The following is a 24,959-nucleotide window of genomic DNA, read 5'->3' on the forward strand; positions in this document are numbered from 1 at the left end:
CGTAATCGGCGTGCAGTGGTTGTGCGTTGACGCAGAGCCATATTGGTGATGTAGCGGTCCTCTCTATTTGTAGTGCTTCGGGGTCTTCCCGAACGTGGACGATTTCGAACAGAATTCGTTGCTTGGTACTGTTGCCACAGTCGGCTAACGACACTCTGACTGACACCAAGTCTCAGAGCAACATTTCTTTGCGTATTGCCATCCTGAAGCCAAGCAATAGCCCTTCCTCGATCTTCGATAGTCAGTTGACATCGTACCATTGTCGAATTTGGAGTGTGCACCGTACATGAACGCAAGCTCCAATTATACGGAAATTCAGCATTGGGAACATGGAATACACATGCAAAGCGTGCAAATGAAGCCCTTTGTGAAAAAGCAAGTTATGGCACTTAGCAGACCTTTCGCTTTCGCCCTAATTTACGTGCAAATGTAAGCATGTTTTCGCCATTAGAACTAGTCGACAGTGTCAATGACAGTGGATTTTAATTCATTTATGGGTTGCTTAGACCCACTTTCGTCAAAATGGACCAATACCATGCGTGACATTATGGTCTAGCTAATATAATTGACATTCAGAAAATAATGTCGAAAATATCGTCTGACCCTTAAATTCTTTTGAGTAGTATATAACCGGTATGACCCATGTGTGTCATAATGATTCACGTGCACAACGAATGACGTGATTTTATGAAGCGACCTCATAACTTAATGTGGCTTCCCCAGTGTAAACGCTTATAAAAATAAAAAAATAACGTCGTTTCGTCGTCTCTCTTTAGTTACGTTTTGTTTTGACATGGTCCTAGCTTATTTGTGAAAATAATATTTTGGATAAAGTGGATAATAAAGAAATTATTATATTTGTGTGTGAATCGTACTGATTTTAAGAAACTCATGTCACTATTCATGTATTAAACTCTTTCGCTCGGGTAATACAATAATCCTGACACTCGTTTCATAAAATCAGTACTACGCACAAGCTCGTATAATAATCTCTATTTATTTAAGATTGGTGTCTGAGATAATGGGAGGGGGGTCCTTTCATCACTCCTCGCTTCCGACGCCTATGTTTGATATATTATGTAATCACAGCAGTCCAATTGCCATCAAGGTATATATATATATATATATATATATATATAGAGAGAGAGAGAGAGAGAGAGAGAGAGAGAGAGAGAGAGAGAGAGAGAGAGAGAGAGAGAGAGAGAGAGAGAGAGAGAGAGAGAGAGAGAGATATTTTGTTATTGTAGATGTTGATGAATGTCAGTCTGGTGCCGCCAACTGTGATGCTAATGCTGATTGTACGAACACAGCTGGGTCTTTCAGCTGCGCGTGCAGAGCTGGATACACCGGAAACGGTCAAACGTGCACGGGTAAAAAAAAAAAATTCCATTTTATTTATTTTTCCAGATTTAGTGTATTAATATTCCATAATAGAGAACAGAACATGTTGAATAAACATATCTGATACTAAATGAATTGTTTATCGAAGTTACACAAAAATAATAATGAATTCTTTTGTAGACATTGACGAATGCCAAACTGGTGCCGACAACTGTGATGCTAACGCTGACTGTACGAACACAGCTGGGTCTTTCAGCTGCGCGTGCAGAGCTGGATACACCGAAAACGGACAAACGTGCACGGGTAAATAATTGTCTGTAAACATGTAATAGTAACCTCATCTCAGTGCCATATTTTTAGATTATGACAGTGTTAATAAAAAAAGATTCCATGTTTGGGGGGTTTTCAGATTTAGTGTATTAATATTCCATAATAGAGAACAGAAACATACTGAATAAACATATCTGATACTAAATGAATTGTTTATCGAAGTTACCACTTAACGTGTTACACAAAAATAATAATGAATTCTTTTGTAGACATTGACGAATGCCAAACTGGTGCCGACAACTGTGATGCTAACGCTGACTGTACGAACACAGCCGGGTCCTTCAGCTGCGCGTGCAGAGCTGGATACACTGGAAACGGTCAAACGTGCACGGGTAAAAACATATTTCATGGTGTCATTTTCAAATTTAGTATATATACTAGCAGAAAATATTCAAACTAGGAACAGTGTCATATATAAGGCAAAAGCAATGAGTGGTAAAGCGACACGAATGATGTGATACATTTCTATTAAAATTTTAATGTTTAATATTTCGGAATATAGGAGTATCTCCAAACCTAAGACCTGATAAACAGCAAAGGTAGGGATTGTGAAAAATCAATGATGAACCAAGATATCCCCCTACCTATTAAGAACACTATATTAATACTCTCATGAAAAACGGCCAAAGCTTGAATAGACATGGTAGAAATTTTGTATATCATTTTGTAGATATTGACGAATGTCAAACTGGTGCCGACAACTGTGACGCTAACGCTGACTGTACGAACACAGCCGGGTCCTTCAGCTGCGCATGCCGAACTGGATACATCGGAAATGGACAAACGTGCACGGGTAAATAATTGTCTTTAACATGCAGTATCAACCTCATCTCAGTGTCGTATATTTTAGATGATGACAGTGTTTATAATATTGGACAATGTCCACTTAAAATCTACCTGTAGAATCAAATAAACACAAATAACTAAATACAAAATATTTGACTGTTCATGACAATAAAAAAAAATATTTTGTTTGTTATACGATTTATTTTTACAATTTGAATCGCAGTGAGTTAAAATCCTGGCAAGGTATATTTGTTTCCTATTAAATTGTAGACATTAATGAATGTTTGACTGCTGCCGACAACTGTGACGCTAACGCTGAATGTACGAACACAGCCGGGTCCTTCACTTGCGCATGCAAAGCTGGGTACACCGGAAATGGACAAACGTGCACAGGTAAATGATGGTCTGTATAAATTTAAAACGAATTTAGCAACTAAAACCTATCTACGGTGTTTGGAAGGCTAACGTATTCCTTACACAGCATTACATTTTGGTACTAATAGTTTTATTGGATGGCGTGGGTTTGGTGTCCAGGACATCACCTGGGAGCAGCCAATCAGATGTCTTCAAATTGATCTATCAACACGTGTGATACAAAACATTCCACACAGTATTTTCTTCTAACATGTGAGTAAAATAATGAAGGTGCCATATACGTCAAATAATGACTGTTCATGACAATAAAAAAAATATATTCACTTGTGAGTCGGTGTATCAAAATGCAGTTCCGTCAATGTATAATTTTACTTTATCACTGTAGATGTTGACGAATGTCAAACTGGTGCCGACAACTGTGACGCTAACGCTGCCTGCACAAACAAAGCCGGGTCATTCAGCTGCACGTGCAACTCTGGGTACACCGGAAATGGACAAACGTGCACCGGTAAAATATTCCGCGGTTTATTTTTCAAACAGAATATTGTTTATTTAAAATCAAATCTTGAATATACATGGCAGACGTGGATCCACGGGGATAATTGAGGTGCATGCGACTGACCCAATTAAACCCCCAAATGCTCATAAAATTAAGTTCAGAAAAATGTATAAATAATAAAATTCTGCTTTTTAGTGGAACAGATATATCATCAGGCCGGTATTTAGGAGGTGTGGAGGGGTCGGGGTGTTCGTCGGAACCCTCCCGCAAAAGCTGATATCCATTTTTCTCTGTTTTTTAATATTGCACAAATACTTGACTGTAATTTTTGCAACTTTCCCATTTAGCAGTCCTCTTAACAAAGCTGCAGTGTACATGACTCAGAATTTCTAACTAATCTGGCAAAAAAAAAAAAAGGAACTTAAATGTAGCAAAAAAATTTAATTGTACTTTCTGCTATATTGATGACTTCGTAGCGTTCGATAATTACATGACAATGACATCAGATCACCTTCCATTGATTTATTAACCAAAGTTAGAAATAAAAGGTCAACAAAAAGTAAATCCTGTTATGTCAGGTCAGGTCAGGTCATAGTTTTTAACGTGCACATTGAGAACAAGTTGTTGTAGCACACGCATGTTATGGGCCCGGCGCAGTTGTTGACATTCGCCGGCTCCTCCGTCCAGGACAGGAAAAGGTTTGGGGTACGTGGCGTGTGCAATGGAGCACAAGTTGCTCGAACAGAGTCGGTAGGGGGCGAGGGTTGTTTTTGGTGCTCTAGAATTTGCAAATGTCCCGTAGGATTAAGGCCAATTAGAAAATGTTAAATACTTTCTTGAATGTAATTTTCAAGTATTTCAAAATGTTTTATGGACATCATGTGAATGCCATTTTGATGATATAATGCATCAGTGACAAACATGAAATGGGATGCAATACCTTTTGCTGAAAACGTTTGAAGACTACACCTGTACTCTTAACAGGGGCTACAGGTGCTGGCGGTGATTGGTGATGATACAATTGTTCTGAACGTAATGCGTTTCGTTTTTCATAAATATGTTGATTATTAAAGGAATTGATCATAGTTTTGAGGTACACGTACCTTTCAACATATACCTTTAACTCCTGTTTGCTAGAATTTCATTTCCTTGAAAGAAAATAATGAAAAATACATATATCAATTTTTAAGTTCCAGATGTCAGGAAAACATGTTTTAGGCTTTGAGAGATTTTAAAATTTCTTCGAAGACATGCCCCATACAAAGTTGGGTTTTTTTTAATCAACTTCATATTCATAAGGCCCCGGCAAATACCTAGTCGAACACTCCTACTCGAAATGCTGGCTATGGGCCTGATCATGGATAGCTGGTTGTTCTGGTATACAGGCACAGCTGAAGCAAGTACACATTGGGGGGATGACAGAGATTGACGGTGCAAACCAAAGTTTCTAGGGTGTTCGTGCGTATGTTCCCACATAAACTTTTGAAAACAAGTAAAATTCATCACTGTCTTAAGATTTAGTACCAATAGTATTTTTGATTCAGAATTATTTGGGGGTGGGGGGGGGGGGGGGGGGGGGGCTAGAGCCCCCAGCCCCCCATGCTCTGCTGTGTCTGGTACAGACTGTCAAACATTTCAAAGTATGTTAGTGTACTTTAAAATACTGTGAAATAATCAGTTAACCACGTCTCTAGAAAAACCATGCATGATAAGTAATTGTGTGTGGATTTTTTTGTAAACATTAATTGATTTGCAGCTTGTACCCAATTATTCATTTCTCATTACAGCTGTAACGTCCAGTGACGTGGATGAATGCGCGCTAGGTACAGACAACTGTGACGCCAACGCGGACTGTACAAACACAGATGGATCTTTCACCTGTCAATGTAAAACCGGATTCACTGGGGACGGCGTCACATGTTCAGGTGAGACAACTGTTATAACATTCGTTTTTGTCAGACATTTGCACAGTTGTCATCAGTTAGTACATCATACAACAAGTAACTTCAAACCAATGAGTTTAAATACTACAGAGGTCAACCTACGTGTAATCATCAAAGAAAGATTTCAAAAAGCATATCAGAATTTTGTAGTATTTGTTTTTATGAGGAACTATTTCCTAAATCGGACTATATTAAGCTGCTACAAGTAGCGATACGACAAATGGTGGCGTGATACCTTAACCCACTCATAGTTCCTTTTGCTATAATAGGCAGCCCACCAGGATGCATAATATATACTACTCAAAAGAATTTAAGGGTCAAAAATTTATAACCAAATAAGTTTCAGAGTGTATTAGATTGATGATGTAAACTACACCAAATTTTTTATTTATTGTTCCATATTTACAAAAAACAACAAATAAACATCACTGTATACAAGAAAGTCACATGCCATGCTGTCAAAGTTGAAGGTTGTCAAACATGGATTTTACACATTAGAACATTCGTTTAATAGTGTGAATCCACCCCTGGCGCGAATACACTCGACACATCGTTGCCTCATGCTGTTGATCAGACGTCTGAAGAACTCTTGGGGAATGGCCTGCCACTCTGCCATAAGAAGTTGACCCAGATCATGAAGGTTGGCCGGAGGGGCATGGTTATCCCGAACTCTCCTGCCTAATTCGTCCCAGGCCGACTCTATTGGGGCCAAGTCAGGCGAATATGCTGGCCAATCCATCCTGGCGATACCTTGTTGTCTGAGAAAGTCCGTTACCACCTTGGCGCGGTGGGGTCTGGCATTGTCATCCTGCAGAACTGCCCCGCCGCTGAAGGCCTGGGAGAACCAACGGCCGGATAATCTCATTCAGATAGCGGATTCCATTCAGATTGCCACCCACCACATGGAGGGGGGTCCTGTGGTGGATAGAGATGCCGCCCCACACCATGACGCTGCCACCACCGAAACGGTGACGTTGTCTAACGTTAACGTCAGCGAAGCGCTCCCAGGACGTCTGTAGACACGAACCCGACCGTCGTTGAACTGGAGACTAAACCTGGACTCATCAGTGAACATCACTCGACCCCACTGAACACGTTGCCACCGCAGATGAAGCGTGCACCAGTGGCGTCTGGCCGTTCTGTGACGTGGTAGGAGTGGTGGTCGAACAGCCTGGCGACGGCAGCGTAGATTATTGGCTCTCAGACGATTGCGTATGGTTTGATCAGACACTCGAGTTCCAGTCGCAGTCCGCAGATTGTCACGTAATCGGCGTGCAGTGGTTGTGCGTTGACGTGGTGATGTAGCGGTTCTCTCTATTTGTAGTGCTTCGGGGTCTTCCCTAACGTGGACGATTTCGAACAGAATTCGTTGCTTGGTACCGTTGCCACAGTCGGCCAACGACACTCTGACTGACACCAAATCTCAGAGCAACATTTCTTTGCGTATTGCCATCCTGAAGCCAAGCAATAGCCCTTCCTCGATCTTCGATAGTCAGCTGAAGTCGTACCATTGTCGAATTTGGAGTGTTCACCGTACACGAACGCAAGCTCCAATTATACGGAAATTCAGCATTGGGAACATGGAATACACGTGCAAAGCGTGCAAATGAAGCGCTTTGTGAAAAAGCAAGTTATGGGCACTTAGCAGACCTTTCGCTTTCGCCCTAATTTACGTGCAAATGTAAGCATGTTTTCGCCATTAGAACTAGTCGACAGTGTCAGTGACAGTGGATTTTAATTCATTTATGGGTTGCTTAGACCCACTTTCGTCAAAATGGAACAATACCATGCGTGACATTATGGTCTAGCAAATATAATTGACATTCAGAAAATAATGTCGAAAATATCGTCTGACCCTTAAATTCTTTTGAGTAGTATATATCAAACACTGGTTTAGAATTGAAGAATGTATTAAAGACACAGAGTACCAAATGATTACATGTTTTTGAAAAGTATTACATTGCTATTTTTACTAATAACACAAATGTTTGTGTTCATTTCTAGATGTTGACGAATGTCAAACTGGTACCAACAACTGTGACGCTAACGCTGATTGTACGAACACAGTGGGGTCCTTCAGCTGCGCATGCAGAGCTGGGTATACCGGAAACGGACAAACGTGCACAGGTAAATGATATCTATACTCGCACCGATCCCAAAATTACAAAACAATTATGATCTGATCCAGTGCCATATGCTAACATAAGGCATATTTATTTACACTATGATTAACAAGGCATACTTATTCGAAATACACACGTACACCTTTAAGGGAGAGGAGGGGTTCAGGCATTAGGTACGAATAATACGGGGGCGGGGGGGGGGGGGGGGGGGGGTGGGGGGGGGGTGTCGCTAACAAGACTATATACACAAAGCTTTAAATTATATCCAGTATGTAGATTTTGTGCATATGTACTTTATGGATACCCTTCCATCCAAGGGGGCGAAACGTAGCCCAGTGGGAAAAGTGCTCGCTTGATGCGCGGTCGGTTTGGGATCGATCCCTGTCAGTGGACCCATTGGGCTATTTCTCGTTCCAGCCAGTGCACCACGACTGGTACATCAAAGGCCGTGGTATGTGTTATCCCGTCTGTGGGATGGTGCATATAAAATTCCCTTGCTGCCAATCGAAAAGAGTAGCCCATGAAGTGGCAACAGCGGGTTTCTTCTCTCAATATCTGTGTGGTCCTTAACCATATGTCCGACACCATATAACCGTAAATAAAATGTGATGAGTGCGTCGTTAAATAAAACATTTCCTTCCTTCCCTTCCCTTCCCTTCCATCCATCTTCAGACATTACTATTGCACCACCTCCTTGGTATGGAACAGATAATTTGAACAATTGACTCTGTCTGAGAGTCCAGCACCCAACAAACTGAGCTAATAATAAAATTCCAATTACTAGTAGCTTCTGCCAGTATCACCGTCGTTCACTGTGACATGTCCGACCACTTGCGAACAATTTGACTGATACTAAAGTCTTGTATCGAAAGCCATTCATTTAAATTGAGGTTAAAAAACCAGTCTTGTGAGCAAACGCGATCTCCCGCCCTCTTGAACATAACCTGTGTACAAATGTGAGGCCGTACCTTGTAGGTTGTCTCCACAGAAAAATAAAACGACCATTTGTATGTCACAAGACGTCCAAAATTAGTATTATTACCATACTTATTTTGTCAAGAGCTGTAAAAAACAATGTCATGCACCTCCTCCCAACCACATATCTGCGACCAATGAAATCGCCCCTTTGCAACTATCAAAATGTCACTGTATATTGCAGCACCTCGGGTGCATGTGCAGGGATTTATAACAGAATTTGTGCATGTGCGTGTGTGTTCTAGACTATGGCAAGCGAAGTTTATAGGGGTAGTCGAGACATGCTATCCTGAAAAATATATTCATAGAAAGGACGTTTGCTTGAATATGAGTGGGGGTTGCGTTTCGCCCCCAAAACTCACCCCTTCACAGCTAGTGTAAGCACCTGCACCTTAATGTTATTAATTCGCAACACTTAGTGCTAAACAGTTGAGCTGATATCTCGTTTAATGACATGTGAAGTGATCATTTGATTCGAATCCAGACATGATATATTTTTACTTAAATTTCACTGTAGATGTGGATGAATGTTCAAATGGTGCCGCCAACTGTGACGCTAACGCCGATTGTACGAACACCGCTGGGTCCTTCAGCTGCGCGTGCAGAGCTGGATACACTGGAAATGGACAAACATGCACTGGTAAACTATGAAATTTCATATTGTTTATTGAACGTGTAACTGAACATTTTTGGATGTAATATTTTTGTGGGCATCCAATCAAGAAACATCATTGAATATTTTTAATAATTATATGCAACTTTGAGACTACCCCTTTAAAACTTGTGCTGTATGTATTAGATTATATTATTAGATTGTATCAACACACCCGGGTCCTTTGGATGCACGTGCATAAACGGTTATACAGGAAATTGACAAACCTGCATAGGTAAACAAAACACAAGCGTACAAGACGGAGGCAGGGTGGGTATGGGGAGAACTGCCCACTATAGTGCTGAAGTAAAATTAAAATTACAAATTCGGACAAAAACGATAGAAATATTCGAGCAAAATGTACTAACCTGAGACCTTTTTACTATGTATTTCCATCATTCTACCCGCAATCCATATCTAAATGTGTAGTGTTTTGTTTCCAACCCTGTATAGCTGTTTGGTGATAATGATAGTATGAATAAATGTTATCTAAATTCTGGCATTTTCGTTTAATTCATGTAAAAGCCAGCCTGACCCCCTACAAAAATGGGAGCCCGTACGCCTGTGAAAAAAAACAACAACAACAACAAAACAAACAAACAAAGAAGAACCCCCCCCCCCCCCCCCCCCCCACACACACACACACACAAAACCTTAACGTGCCTGGTAAACGTTTAATTCGCAGATGTTTCCCTATTTGTTTGCCTCAGAACAGTTTAGTTTTTGTTTAACGATACCACAAGAACACATTTATTAATCGCTGGCTATTGTATGTCAGCTTTTTAACTCTTACATTACACAGTAACTCTTACATGATTAATTTTAATACATCAACGTGTTTCTCGTTGGCCAGTGCTATGTATGTCTCAAAGGTGCGAAGGACCTAAACTTGTTACTATGAGTTCGGGGGCATGCTCCCTTGAGCAAATTTTATATTACAATTATTCAAAGCATTTCATGCAATCTTCTGAGCACCGTAAAAGGGAAAACTGGCCACATCCACACCCATTGTCGCACGGTCACTGCAATACAATCATATAATAAAAACACTGAGCAATAACAGCATTCAAATCTGCTGCATCGATTATCATGCCATTTGACAGTTTGCCGTCTTAACATGATCACCTTAAACATGAATCAAGTCTGTGAAGACACCTATTGGAGGTTACATTAATGGAAAAGTACTAGTCGCGGGTGGGCCGGTTGGCCTAGTTCTTGCTCTAGTGAGTGCATCAGAACTGGTATATCAAAAGCCGCGCTGTGAGATATCCTGTATGTGGGATGGTGTTACTAACGGCTATTTCTCGTTCCAGCCAGTGCTCGACAACTGGTATATCAAAGGCCATGGTATGCGTTATCCTGTATGTGAGATAGTGCATATAAAAGATCCCTGACTACTAATGAAATAATGTAGCGGGTTTCCTCTCTAAGACTACATGTCGAAATTATCAAATTTTAGATATCCAATAATCGATGATTAATAAATCAATGTGGTGTCGTTAAACAAAACAAACTCATGGAAAAGAATGCCAGCTACACATTTCTCTGACAAATGCAAGCTATGTCATATCCCTGTATTTGTGTGTGTGTGTGTGTGTGTGTGTGTGTGTGTGTGTGTGTGTGTGTGTGTGTGTGTGTGTGTGTGTGTGTGTGTGTGTGTGTGTGTGTGTGTGTGTGTGTTTTGGTGTAAATATTGAGTTTGTGTTTGTTCGTAGATGTTGACGAGTGTTCAAATGGCAACGGGGACTGTGATGTCAATGCCGACTGCACCAACACAGATGGGTCATTCACGTGCGCATGCAAATCCGGTTTCACTGGAAATGGAAAAACCTGCAATGGTTTGAATTTTTTTTTTTTTTTTTTTAGACTGGTAGTTCATCGTCATTATCCCACTTTGTGTCATATAATTGTATATCAACAGCAACAGCATGTTTTGTTTCCTATTGTACTATTTATTAAATTGAAGTAGTCAAGGGTGGATCAAAAGTAGGAGTCCTGGGGGACCTGTTATCCCTAAAAATGCATTTGGTATTGGTTATCCTTTTCAGGAGTTGGTCCAGGTGTCCCTTTGTCCTACGTCCCTCTAAAATATTTACTGGATCCGTCCTTGATTAGATCAAATGTTTTGACAGTGTTAACCTGAAGTTTTGAATTGGTGGCATATGAAGCCTGGAATGAAACAAAATAAAATAAAGCTCGACATAGACACAAAACGTATAAAATTAAAACATCAAAGTAAAACAAAAAAATTACACATGCTGATAATAATCGGTGGCATAGTAACGTTGTAGAGGAATGACTATATAGCCTATTCACATTGTGAACATATGGCTCATTAAATGTGTGAAGCTTCACATTTAAATACTAGGGTTAATAAAAAATAGTACTTGAGGGGAAAAAAACGGTAGGTCTAGGAACGATCCCCGTCAGTGGACCCATTGGGCTATTTTCTTCCTTGGTACAAGTGTGCTACACGTGTTTTGTAGATGTAAATGAATGTGTTACCGGTGACAACAACTGTGACGCTAACGCCGAATGCATCAACATACCCGGGTCCTTTGCGTGTGAATGCAGAGCAGGTTTCACCGGAGATGGACAAACGTGCCAAGGTTCGATTTCTACACGTAGAAAAACATGTCACATTCGTTAGTGTAACAGTTAACATGCATTTGATAGAAAAGAATTGATGACGTAAGACTGCTAGTTCACACAAAAGCACAGCAGAGTGTCTGCCTACTATCGTTTAGTTTCATCAGAAAACATGTTAGTTCAACAGAACTGCTATGTATTGTAGTCCTTTTCAGTTAATGATAAAATACTTTTACAAATACTTATTATTCGATATGCAGAATTTACAAAGCCTGTTTATATCTTACATACGTGTCACTTTATACATTTACAAAGCTTAAACCAGTCTTCGTAAATTGGTCCCAATGTTTTAATTTCGTTCTTTGGATTTTTATATTGATGTTGATCATCACTTCATTGATGTATTTACCTTAGTTTGACGCCCAATAGCTGATGTATTTGTCGTGCTGGGGTGTCGTTAAACATCGATTCATTCATTGTAGATGTAGATGAATGTGCTGCTGGTAGCGACAACTGTGACGCAAATGCTGAGTGCGTCAACACAGACGGGTCATTCGCCTGTAGATGCATATCCGGCTTCACCGGAACTGGACAACGCTGCGAAGGTAAGAGCAGGCATCGAAATAAGCATCGTCTTGTAACCAATTTACAGGTTACCACAAAATATAGCCTGGTAACCTAGGTTACCACAACTATATAAAAGTTAGAATTGAATTCCTGTTACTACTTTTAACACCATTACATGTGTGCCAGATGATTATTGTAGTATACATGTTGAAATTCTTGTCGAGAATGAAACGCCGTTCTCAACTTTTTTTAATGTGGTAACCTCCCGGTAACCTGAACGATCGTTCTTGACTTATTTCGATGCCTGTAAGAGTATTTTCACAAAGGCGTACATTTTCATCCATTGCAGACTCCGAGCGTATTTGAAAGTTGTAATGTCTTGGTTTATTAAGCAATATATGTACTATAAATTTATCACACTCCAAATCTAAATCATGAACAACTACAGTATAGCTTGAACACAGAAGAAGAAGCAGCAGCACTATAATAGAATCTATCACAGTTGTGAGGTATAGAAAAGGCTATTCCAACCCGAGGGACAAATTGGGTTTTTTTGTGTGAGGGCTGAGGTTTAGCGAGGTCCTTAACAAAAACATTTTGTCCCGAACAACGATGATTGATTCTATTAATCTAGTACCAGGTGCTAGACAGATTTATCTAGCACCGTGCAAAAGGTGGCTAATTCAGTCCAGTTGGCAAGAAAAAAAGAATTCATCACAAATGTATATTTGGTAGTTTATGAAGATACTTAAAATCGCACCTGGATCATCTTCAAGGGAAGGCTAATCTTTCAGTAGATTAACACCAGCCTTCACAATTTGACAACTCCTTCCTTCTGGATAACTGTAGAAGTGGCGTCACTATAATATATAGTAGCAAAGAAATCAAATTATTTATGGTTTTAGAAAAACTAGTGTAACAAAGGCCGTGGTATGTACTATCTTGTCTGTGGGGTGGTGCATATAAAAGATCCCTTGCTGTTATTCAAAAAGAGTAGCTTATGAAGTGGCGACAGCGGGTTTTCTCTCTCCTTAACCATATGCCCGATGCCATATAACCGTAAATAAAATGTGTTGAGTGCATCGTTAAATAAAACATTTCCTTCCTTTGGTTTGAGTGAATGCTGTATTTTTTGGTTTGTTTAATGTTTAGATGTGAACGAATGTTTAACTGGTGGTGACAACTGTGACGTGAATGCTGTATGCACCAACATGGCGGGATCATTCAGCTGTGCGTGTAAATATGGTTTCACGGGAAATGGACAAACATGCAAAGGTTCGAATTTTAATAATATTACAATTTATTTTAATATTTTAACAACTGGTGGATCAAAGTTTAATTATCAGTGGAGTAATCAGCACTAATTTCCTCGATATAAGACTTGCGTGAGTATAAATATAAATAATCTCCTTTTAGCTATTATATATAACGTTTGTTTTATTTAACGACGCCGCTAGAGCACATTGATTTTTTATCTTATCATCGGCTATTGGACGTCAAACATATGGTCATTCTGACACTGTTTTTAGAGGAAACCCGCTGTCGCCACATAGGCTACTCTTTTTACGACAGGCAGCAAGGGATCTTTTATTTGCGCTTCCCACAGGCAGGATAGCACAAACCATGGCCTTTGTTGAACCAGTTATGGATCACTGGTCGGTGCAAGTGGTTTACACCTACCCATTGAGCCTTGCGGAGCACTCACTCAGGGTTTGGAGTCGGTATCTCGATTAAAAATCCCATGCCTCGACTGGGATCCGAACCCAGTACCTACCAGCCTGTAGACCGATGGCCTGCCACGACGCCACCGAGGCCGGTCCTATTATATATAACCAGGCGAGTAGGAACGATGTCTAGAGTGGTCATGGGGGCACAAATTCTAGTGAATGGGACACAGTCTGTAGTAGAGGCACAAGCCATATTTTAAAAACATTTATTTATATAGAGTAAAAAACAAAACCAAAAAAGTTCGTCCTCAAGTACCCCGGCCCCCGTTTTCTGCGGGTCTGATAATTAAAATTTTCATTTTTTTTTTAATTCCTAAAACCTTTTAAATAAACAAATTAAGACTTAAGACCAAATGAAATCAAGTTGCTAATATCGTAAGTTCGAATAATTTGTTAAAGGGTGCAGACCCTAGTGTCAGCCCTTGGAAATGAACAAACCTGTAACACACATTTAGATAAGGTTATAACAGAGAGAAACTAAAGTTTGTGATGTTTAAACCATGAAATACCGTCTAAAATAATTGGAGCTTGTCTCAATAACCATTACTTCTCAGACAACGTGTATTAAATACTTTATGCCATTGGACATTATGTTATTATGTATTATATATGATTATAAATATTGATTAAATTGTCTGATGGGATGGGATGGGATGGGAACTCGTTTAACGTGCCCATATCCACTAGGGTTCAGGCACGCCCACCACGGGTTTGGCCTCTGACATCGCCAGTGACCATCTTGTTTAGGAGAGCACTTATATAGGCTCTGCCTGTTATGCAATCATTTTGACTTTTTTCTGATCAAATATCTCAAAACAAAACGTGTGTTTTTAGAATTATGAAAAATGCATTTTGGGGTATTGCAAACACTTGGATGACTAGAACCACTTCAGGTATACAAAAATTAATATTCTAAATAATAAAATGTAAGTAGCCTACTTATAATTGTAATTATCAAAAACAGCTTTAGTACTGTAAAATTATGTTGTAGTGTTTAAAAACTAGTGTATGTCACTATAATGTATGCTGCACTTCATTGTGTTTCACACTTTGTTGCAGATATGGACGAGTGTTCTAATGGCGCCCATGACTGTGATGTCAACGCCGCCTGCACCAACACAGCCGGGTCCTTCACGTGCAAGTGTGACCCCGGCTTTATCGGAGATGGAAGAACGTGTAAAGGTATTGACACACTACAACTATTTATAAAGTAATCAGTTGCCAGTTATTTTATTCCTTTAAGTTCGAGGGTAGAGGCAGCAGACTTAGGATGTAACTGAAAAGGTTTACTGCACTTGAAAAGGTGCATTCATATATATTATTAAAACTTTCTTGACATAAAAAGGTCGAAGATATTGTCATATTAGGGGATTATTTATAATTGGGAAATGGCCTTGTAAGTTGACTCTAACCCCAAGCCTTATAACAGGGGCAGATTATGGGGGGTTTCCCAGTTGCACGGACCCCCCCCCCCCCCTGCTAAAAAAAACCCCAACCCCACCACGTAGATCTAAATTGATGTCCACGTAAAATTTATAATTTCAAATTATAAACATTTACATAGTTTCGGAACCTCCCCTTACCTAAAACATAATCCGCCCCTGCTTATAAGTTGTATACATTATACATATCTGAATTAATAGCTGATTGAATTTTCCTGTTCTACGACTGATATATCAAAGGCCGTAATGTGCTGTCACATCTGTTGGAATGTAATTACACTCGGATCGCTTTCAGCTCATATGTAAGTGTGTGTGGTAGCAGCATGTTATTTTTTTTATAAACACAAGCTATATTACATTAGCATAACAAAATTATGTTGCGTATTAGTAAGACATGCAAAAATTTGACGAATTTTATTTTCGTTTCCGTTTCTGTTGCATTAAAAACTGGCATCAAATTAACATCAGTGTTTTCGTGGATTTTGTTTCAGAATGTTACAAAGACTGTCAAAACGGCGGTGAACTCGATACGGAATCGTGCACATGTAAATGTAAACAAGGCTTTGGAGGGGAGGAATGTGAGAACGAAAGTGAGTCAGAACCTTTGCACCTCATTATGTAGTCAGAACCTTTACAACTCATTATGTAGTCAGAACATTTACGGGGCGGGACGTAGCCCAGTGGTACAGCGCTCGCTCGATGCGCGGTCGTTCTGGGATCAATCCCCGTTGGTGGGCCCATTAAGCTATTTCTCGTTCCAATCAGTGCGCCATGACTGGTGTGCCATGACTGGTGTATCAAAGGCCGTGGTATGTACTACCCTGTCTGTGGGATGGTGCATATAAAAGATCCCTTGCTGCCAATCGAAAAGAGTAGCCCATGAAGTGGCGACACCGGGTTTCCTCTCTCATTGTCTGTGTGGTCCTTAACGTATGTTTGACGCCATATAACCGTAAATAAAATGTGTTGAGTGCGTCGTTAAATAAAACACTTCTTTCTTTCTTTCAGAACCTTTACACCCCATTATGTAGTCAGAACCGTTGCACCTCATTATGTAGTCGGAACCTTTACACCTCATTATGTAGTCAGAACCTTTGCACCTCGTTATGTAGTCAGAACCGGCACAGCCCCCACCCCCGCCCCTACCCCCCCCTCAGTTTCCATGTAATTGGTATGGTTAAAAATAATGTGGCACACTTTAATCAGCCAAATGTGCCAGGATGAAGACAAAAATAAAAAGCAGCGAACAGTGTTTACAAAAGGTAAATTTTGTTATTAAATTAACTGCAATATCGGTGATCTCGTTACAGATTCAGGACCTTGTGGCGGAAAGGTCTGTCCTGCGGGATACAGACTGTACACTCACAACTGTTACTGCACCAGTGTTTTAGGTGAGTATCAAGAATATAACAAAAGGTCTGTCCTGCGGGATACAGACTGTACACTCACAACTGTTACTGCACCAGTGTTTTAGGTGAGTATCAAGAATATAACAAAAGGTCTGTCCTGCGGGATACAGACTGTACACTCACAACTGTTACTGCACCAGTGTTTTAGGTGAGTATCAAGAATATAACAAAAGGTCTGTCCTGCGGGATACAGACTGTACACTCACAACTGTTACTGCACCAGTGTTTTAGGTGAGTATCAAGAATATAACAAAAGGTCTGTCCTGCGGGATACAGACTGTACACTCACAACTGTTACTGCACCAGTGTTTTAGGTGAGTATCAAGAATATAACAAAAGGTCTGTCCTGCGGGATACAGACTGTACACTCACAACTGTTACTGCACCAGTGTTTTAGGTGAGTATCAAGAATATAACAAAAGGTCTGTCCTGCGGGATACAGACTGTACACTCACAACTGTTACTGCACCAGTGTTTTAGGTGAGTATCAAGAATATAACAAAAGGTCTGTCCTGCGGGATACAGACTGTACACTCACAACTGTTACTGCACCAGTGTTTTAGGTGAGTATCAAGAATATAACAAAAGGAAGGAGGGGTGTTAGAATTTTGAAATTAATATTGTTTGAAGTGTTGCATTCTTAATTAGCATTAGTAAAAAGAAGTTTTCCAAATATGTCAATATGCCATCATGAATTCGCGCCTGAACAGCAATATTTTCTTTACAAAGCTGATGCTTGTTATGTTCAACCAGTATATTGAATTTGGGTCTCATTGCAATAATAGTAAAATGTAAATGTATGCATATCTATTTGTATTTTCCACCAACGTTATTTCATATGTACAGACTTCGTGTGGTGTGCTATACCGTTATATTCTTAACTACAAATAAAAAGTATAACTAAAGGTACATATTAAAATTAAATTTATGATAATAATATGACTGCTTTGTGAAAATCTGATTTGTCAACCACGAATAATGTTCAAATTCAGTTTGAGAGAAAAGCTCAACTAAATTTATTCATTTTAATGACTATTCACTTTTGAACTGATTGCTTTTATACAAGCAATTGTTGCTAACCAATCGACGGTCTCATTGTAAACTGTATTTGAGTTCAGTTCAAAAGTTTATGCCTCTCATATTCAGAGGCGGATCCAGGATTTTGTTAAGGGAGGGGAGGGGGGGGGGAGACTGTCACGGTTAAGTCTGAGTTTGCCAAAGGCAAACGAGCCGAGCACCTAAAGGGAGTGAGATATATACGGCATTTCGGGAGCATGCTTCCTGGGAAATTTTAATCTAAAGATGCTCAGAGATGCATTTTCTTGGCATTTTGTGTTGACTATTTTATATTGTAGATGATGAATTAAAACTAAAAACAAATTAATAAAAAAATGACACTTTAAATGGGCGAGGGGAGTCAAAAGACCCATGTGACAACCGTCCACTAGGCCTACTGTATTAGAATCACTAAGCCTGATTGTATTTTAAATGATTTTTCATTTCATGGCCGTGTGCCAAAAATTCCCAATAAATGTTTCTTCTCAGATTTGAAATGGGTTTTTTAGTTTTTTTTCTCAAAACGGAATTTTTTTTACTTAGACAATTATTCTACGAGAATGATGCTATTTTAAACCACTAACAAAACGTCAGGCTATAGAGTTTCTAGTTTTTATACTTTACGTATTGACTTTCAGTGGACTGTTATCGAAGAGAATCGAGAAGGTGCTACAGAGCAAATTGTCGCAATTACTACTGGCAAGTCGCCTGCCCGCACAAATGTGAAAAATGTGGACGTAAGTTAGGGGTGATGCAGGCGGAGGGTGGGGTGGTAGGCATTTGTCTTGTAACGTTGAAGTATATACCATATTATGTTCAAACCTAACGATAACGTTCGCAATAGAAAACAATAGTGTATAGAGGCACCAGGCACATCCCCCCCCCCCACCCCATCCTCAATCCTTTCGTCTTTTTTAGGCATAGTGCATTTCTATAATGATTAAGTGTTAACGGTACCTAACTAAATCATAAGCTTGTATATTTTAATCATTACCCACCCCAATACATATCGTCAGCTCTAATTTAATAGTGTGTGCGAGTGAGAGTGAGAGTGAGTGTGGCAGTGTGTGTCAAGAATGACATCTAGAATCGGATAGGTACACAAATTCCAGTACGAATATATTTCATATTTTATTTGTCATTTCATCATAATTTATATTTGTTCGGGGCAGTACCTGGGTCAGTTGTAAAACACTTAACATAGGTGCTTGAGTCGTAGGATTGAACCCCGTCTGTAGACCCATTCTCTGATAGCTTTTCCCCCGTCCCAACATATGCCCCACGACCGGGATATAAATGTGTCCTGTCTGCGAGAAAGTGCACATTAAGGATCCCCTGCTACTAATGGAAAACATATAGTGGGTTTACTCTAAACCATATTTCAGAATCATCAAATGTTGACATCCAAAAGCCTGTCATTAATAAATCAGTATTCTCTAGTGATGCCGTTAAACTAAACAAACTAAACTCTTTAACATTTTTTGTTTCAGCCTCTAAGTTGTCCTATTACCGCAGACCTTCATACTACTACTACTTCCGGGGTTAGCCACTAGGAATCGACGATGCATCGAACAGTGAATGAAAGACCGCACTATTCCACGGCATTGATTAAAACATTAAAAACTGTTTCACTTCTTTGTTTTCTTTTTTAAATGATGCACTCTTCATGTAGGCAGTGGCGGATCTGAAGGGTGGGGTAAATCCGGGGATGCTCATCACCTCCAGTGTGCTACAAATTTAATCCCCTAATACAATCCACGAACACGAATCTAAAATTGGTTTACTGGAAACAGGGCAAGTGTCATTTTTCAACTGCACAAGATGTACACCCTGGAACTTCTTGGTGGATTAAAATCTGGTTTTCTAAGAAATTATAAATGAGTTCACAACATTCATCAATGATAATTCATTTAGAATGAACTGTACATTGTTTGCAAAGAATCCGGTAACTTGAAATTGCTTGCAAATAATGTAAAGGTTATATTGTTTAGGCTATCTTCCAAACCGTGATATTTAATTCTAAACAAAAAGCCCCAAATGGAAAGCTGTAGGATACAACTCTGATGGATCGTTGTGGTGAAAGAAATGTTTTATTTAACGACGCACTCAACACATTTTATTTTTGTTATATGGCGTCAGAGATATGGTTAAGGACCACACAGATATTGAGAGGAAACCCGCTATTGCCACTTCATGGGCTACCCTTTAAGATTAGCAGCAAGGGATCTTTTATATACACCATCACACAGACAGGGTAGTACATACCACGGCCTTTGATATACCAGTCGTGATGCACTGGCTGGAACGAGAAATGGCCCAATGGGCCCACCGACGGGGATCGATCCCAGACCGACCGCGCATCGAGCGAGCCTGTACCCACTGGGTTACGGTTAAATGCAGTGGTGAATTATGCCAGCTGCAGACGTACTAAGCATGGCTCGAACCGGAGGCAATTGCAACTCAAATTATACAACATGCTTTTTGATAATCTGGTTCACGAGCAGGTTTTGCTTTATATATTAGTGTTATACACCTGTATAATTTATATCAATAATTGTCTAGAACTGCTAAACAATTTTTAGCTTTTACTCAGTTTAAAATTTGAGAAGCAAACGTTACTTCTAACTCCAAAATCAATTTTGAGCCTTGTCAAAAAAAGAGTTCGTTTTAAACTTCCTGCATGCTGGAGGTTTAGCAAGACCGAGTTATTTGGAAAAGAAAAGAAAAAAGGCCCATTTTAAGGACTTTGATTGTGCGGAAGAACGGCTCCAAATGTAAAAGTCGCTTGCGAAATGCGAGGGACTACTGAACGGCACATCTGTGGTCTTTTAAATTGACATGGTGTTCAGTATTCCAGTAGGTCTACCAGTAGGTATACTATGAAATGTTAAATGTATTGTAATTAAATATCAGTTACATTCATTACAACGTAACGTCATCCCATTGGTCGAGACGTAGCAACGGGAGTTTGTTCAATTATCGGTGAACGTAAAAATTACGTCGTAAGGGAACGTCATATGAGCAAGTTGTGTTATTGAGCACTATGGTTTATGGACCAAAAGTAATTCAAAATAAAGTATGAAGTTTTAGTGTTATTATTAGCAAATATGATTCTAATTTAATTAAGTATTGTCTGTTATTTCTTTTACGTTCATCTGGGTATGAACCCCCCCCCCCCCCAAAAAAAAAAAAAAAAAAAATTAAAAATTAAAAATATAAAATTAAAATAAATAGGCATAATCTGCAAACTTATGTGAGAAAGGATTCTGTTATTTCTTTTACGTTCATCGGGGTATCAAAAAAAAATAATCCGCAAACAATGTAATTTTTACATTCATCGAGAATTGAACAAACTCCCGTTGCTACGTCTGGACCAATGGGATGACGTTATGTTGTAATGAATGTAACGGAAATTTAATTCTACCCCGATGAACGTAGAAGAAATAACAGACAATCCTTGAATGTCCGTGAGAAATTGCACGTAAAGATCTCTTGCTGCTTGGTACAAAAAAGCCAAAAACCAAATTAATTTTTTTTTTTTTTTTAAAGTAACAATATGTCGGCACGTGCTTCTAGTCTCCTTACACTGTGAGGCGGAATGTAGCCCAGTGGTAAAACGTTCGCTAGATGCACGGTCGATCTCCGTCGGTGGGCCCATTGGGCTATTTCTCGCTCCAGCCAGTGCACCACGACTGATATATCAAAAGCCGTGGTATGTGTTATCCTGTCTGTAGGAGGGGCGAGACGTAGCCCAGTGGTAAAGCACTCGCTTGATGGGCGGTCGGTTTGGCATCGATCCCTGTTGGTGGGCCCATTGGGCTATTTCTCGCTCCAGCCAGTGCACCACGACTGATATATCAAAAGCCGTGGCATGTGTTATCCTGTCTGTAGCAGGGGCGAGACGTAGCCCAGTGGTAAAGCACTTGCTTGATGCGCGGTCGGTTTGGCATCGATTCCTGTTGGTGGGCTCATTGGGCTATTTCTTGTTCCAGCCAGTGCACCACGACGTATATTGAAGGCCTCAATATGTGCTATCCTGTCTTTGGGATGGTGCATATAACAAATCTTTTGCTGCTAATCAAAAAGAGTAGCCTATGAAGTGGAGACAGCGGGTTTCTTCCCTCAATATCAGTGTGGTCCTTAACCATATGTCCGACGCCATACAACCGTAATGTTGAGTGCGTTCCGACGCCATATAACCGTAAATAAAATGTGTTGAGTGCGTCGCTAAATAAACATTTCCTTCCTTCTTTTATATAATCGTAAATAAAATCTGTTGAGTGCGTCATTAAATGAAACATTTCCTTCCTTCCTTCCATATGAATGTATGCAAAATTTTATTTACTTGAAGTTGGCCATAAATGTTTTAGAAAATGATTGTGTAACCATTCCCTTCGATATTCCAGAGGTGTTATGTCAACTGCACGCGCTATTCACGCGTTAAGCGCACAGCTTGCCTTACGCGCATATTGGGTCAGGTGATCCTGATGTCATTTTCCTTATCATTGGACTGCAAAACGATTCTATGGATTCTCATTACTATTGGTGGCATCCTATTGTCATCAACGTGATGTCATGCCTCTCAGAAAATGGACATCTTCTAGCGATTCGTATGCTTAAAGTTGGAATGGCACAAAACATTGTTGTTTGACGTTGTGGTGTTCATCAGAACACATAGGCGTACGAGTTCCGATTTTGGTAAAGGGGGGGGGGGGGAACAGGCATTACTACCAGGTATATATGGTTGCAAACGAATCACTACGCATTTTTACATGGATTGCAAGAAGGAAATGTTTTATTTACAACTAGTTTTGAGAGTAGAATGATGGAAATACATGGTAAAGATCTTGGGTTAGCACACTTTGCCCGAATATCTGTATCATTTCACGAATTTGGGGTTTTGCTCTAGCACTAGGGGGACAGTTGCCCCCCCCCCCCCCCCCCCCCCCCCCCCACGTCTCCCCGTACGCTTATGTCAGAACACCATAGTGTCTGCGGACGTTATCAACGATTAGAAATACTACAGCCCCAAGTTCAGCCAGCAAACGTTTTGCTAACGTTCTCGCACTATTTGATTGGTTCCCGACGTGGCTATTTGGTTTAAAGGGACATACCCTAGTTTCAACCCGTGAAAATTAACACTAAGTTTAGTTAATATACAGAACTGTAACACATTTGGATAAAGTTACAATTGAGTGAAACACGAGTCTGTAATTTTAAAATGGTAAAATACCCTCTAAAAATAGACTAAAACTCCGACTCCATAACTGTTACTTCTCTTTTAAAAATATGAAAGTGCATTTTGTGATATTAAAAACAGCAGAATGACTAAAAACACTTCGAATGTACGGAAATTGATAACCTAACAATAAAATCTAAGTAAAGTATGATTTAAGTTATCAAAAAAGGTTATAATAGTTAAAAATATGCGTTAGTGTTTAAAAACTAGGGTATGTCCCTTTAAGGTGAGGCGCCTAAACCAGTCTAGCTGACGTTTTACCGCTCGATCTGGTTGAACGCAGCCCAGATCTTTTGTATTTTGTGTTTGAAAAATGCCTACATCAGGTTAGTACGTACACCTACGGAATCATTTGGAAACTAGTGGAAGAAATGTACGCAACTTCAGCTATCTGTCCAGGACAGTGGGTTAGTTAGTGAAAGACTAAGAGGGTGTAGTACCGGCCTCGGTGGCGTCGTGGCAGGCCATCGGTCTACAGGCTGGTAGGTACTGGGTTCGGATCCCAGTCGAGGCATGGGATTTTTAATCGAGATACCGACTCCAAACCCTGAGTGAGTGCTCCGCAAGGCTCAATGGGTAGGTGTAAACCACTTGCACCGACCAGTGATCCATAACTGGTTCAACAAAGACCATGGTTTGTGCTATCCTGCCTGTGGGAAGCGCAAATAAAAGATCCCTTGCTGCCTGTCGTAAAAAGAGTAGCCTATGTGGCGACAGCGGGTTTCCTCTAAAAACAGTGTCAGAATGACCATATGTTTGACGTCCAATAGCCGATGATAAGATAAAAAATCAATGTGCTCTAGCGGCGTCGTTAAATAAAACAAACTTTACTTTACTTTTTAAGAGGGTGTGTTAACTTTGGCTACAAAGTTAATCTTGATGAACTAGTCTTACACCTACCCATCGAGTCGTTAAAACTCACTCTGGGGTGGGAGCCATAAGGAGCCAAAATCTTACCGGCTCTGCACAGGGCGGTCTTCCACAGGACGGTTCTGCACAGGACGGTCTATAGTATACGCTGCAGTGACCGGTTACCAGTCGTTTGTCTACACGTGTACTAAGATATGGGGGTGGGTGGAGAGTCAGTAATAATAAAGAAAACATATGTATATTGTGGATAATACTCAATAAAATATATATGTTTATATGTATAACGTGTGCGTGTGTGAGTATTAAACGACTATACAGGTCGTTCCTACACAGTGCGGTTCTGCACAGGACGGTCTATAGTATAGTGTACTAAGATATGGGGGTGGGTGGGTGGAGAGTCAGTAATAATAAAGATAATAATCAATAAATAACGTGTATATATATATATATATATATATATATATATATATATATATATATATATATATATATAAAACAAAAAAATAATTAATATAGTAACGACGGCTCTGTACAGGACGTTCCTACACAGCACGGTTCTGCACAGGGCGGTCTATAGTATACGCTGCAGTGAATGGATGTTCAGACAAATCACACGTTTTCCAAACTTTTCCCCGAGGTGTCTGTTGATGGAATTTCTCTGCTTACAATACGCTCTTGAGGTAAGCCCGGGAGATTTCTTAAAGTTTCCTCGTCTGCTAATCTCTACGAAATATACTTCTTCAACTCCGAGTCGTTTGAACGATTGTTCTACTGCGCACAATTTATCAAATATATCTTTTGGTGAACTGCTCCCAGAAATGTCATTCCAAACAAAGCGATTTTGGCCATTTCTAAGTATATATTATCGATCTCAAAACGTGTTCTCTATAAAAGGTTTAAAAGGTAGTGTCTTTGTTACTCTTTTATGTATTTCTGTTTCAACTGAATCTTCAATTTAAATGCTACGTGTGTGTATGTATATAGATATTGATATAAATATATAGGTATAGATATAAAGGTCTAAAGGTATGTATAT

At 39.8% G+C, this 24,959-nt stretch overlaps 1 protein-coding gene across 1 annotated transcript in view; it reads left to right on the forward strand.

Moving 5' to 3' along the window:
• LOC121379236 (fibrillin-2-like) overlaps window positions 1-19,440 on the forward strand; it is a 46,311-nt gene extending 26,871 nt beyond the window's left edge. The window contains 18 exon segments of the mRNA XM_041507752.1: window positions 1,248-1,370; window positions 1,522-1,644; window positions 1,881-2,003; window positions 2,342-2,464; window positions 2,728-2,850; window positions 3,218-3,340; window positions 5,119-5,256; window positions 7,279-7,401; window positions 8,890-9,012; window positions 10,740-10,862; window positions 11,511-11,633; window positions 12,096-12,218; window positions 13,333-13,455; window positions 14,967-15,089; window positions 15,841-15,939; window positions 16,660-16,740; window positions 18,453-18,551; window positions 19,305-19,440. Of these exon segments, the coding sequence (XP_041363686.1) occupies window positions 1,248-1,370; window positions 1,522-1,644; window positions 1,881-2,003; window positions 2,342-2,464; window positions 2,728-2,850; window positions 3,218-3,340; window positions 5,119-5,256; window positions 7,279-7,401; window positions 8,890-9,012; window positions 10,740-10,862; window positions 11,511-11,633; window positions 12,096-12,218; window positions 13,333-13,455; window positions 14,967-15,089; window positions 15,841-15,939; window positions 16,660-16,740; window positions 18,453-18,551; window positions 19,305-19,360 (2,072 nt within the window). The 3' untranslated portion in view covers window positions 19,361-19,440.
• Window positions 19,441-24,959: the final 5,519 nt, after the last annotated feature.

Source organism: Gigantopelta aegis, chromosome 8 (assembly GCF_016097555.1).
Source record: "Gigantopelta aegis isolate Gae_Host chromosome 8, Gae_host_genome, whole genome shotgun sequence".
Lineage (NCBI taxonomy): Eukaryota > Metazoa > Mollusca > Gastropoda > Neomphalida > Peltospiridae > Gigantopelta > Gigantopelta aegis.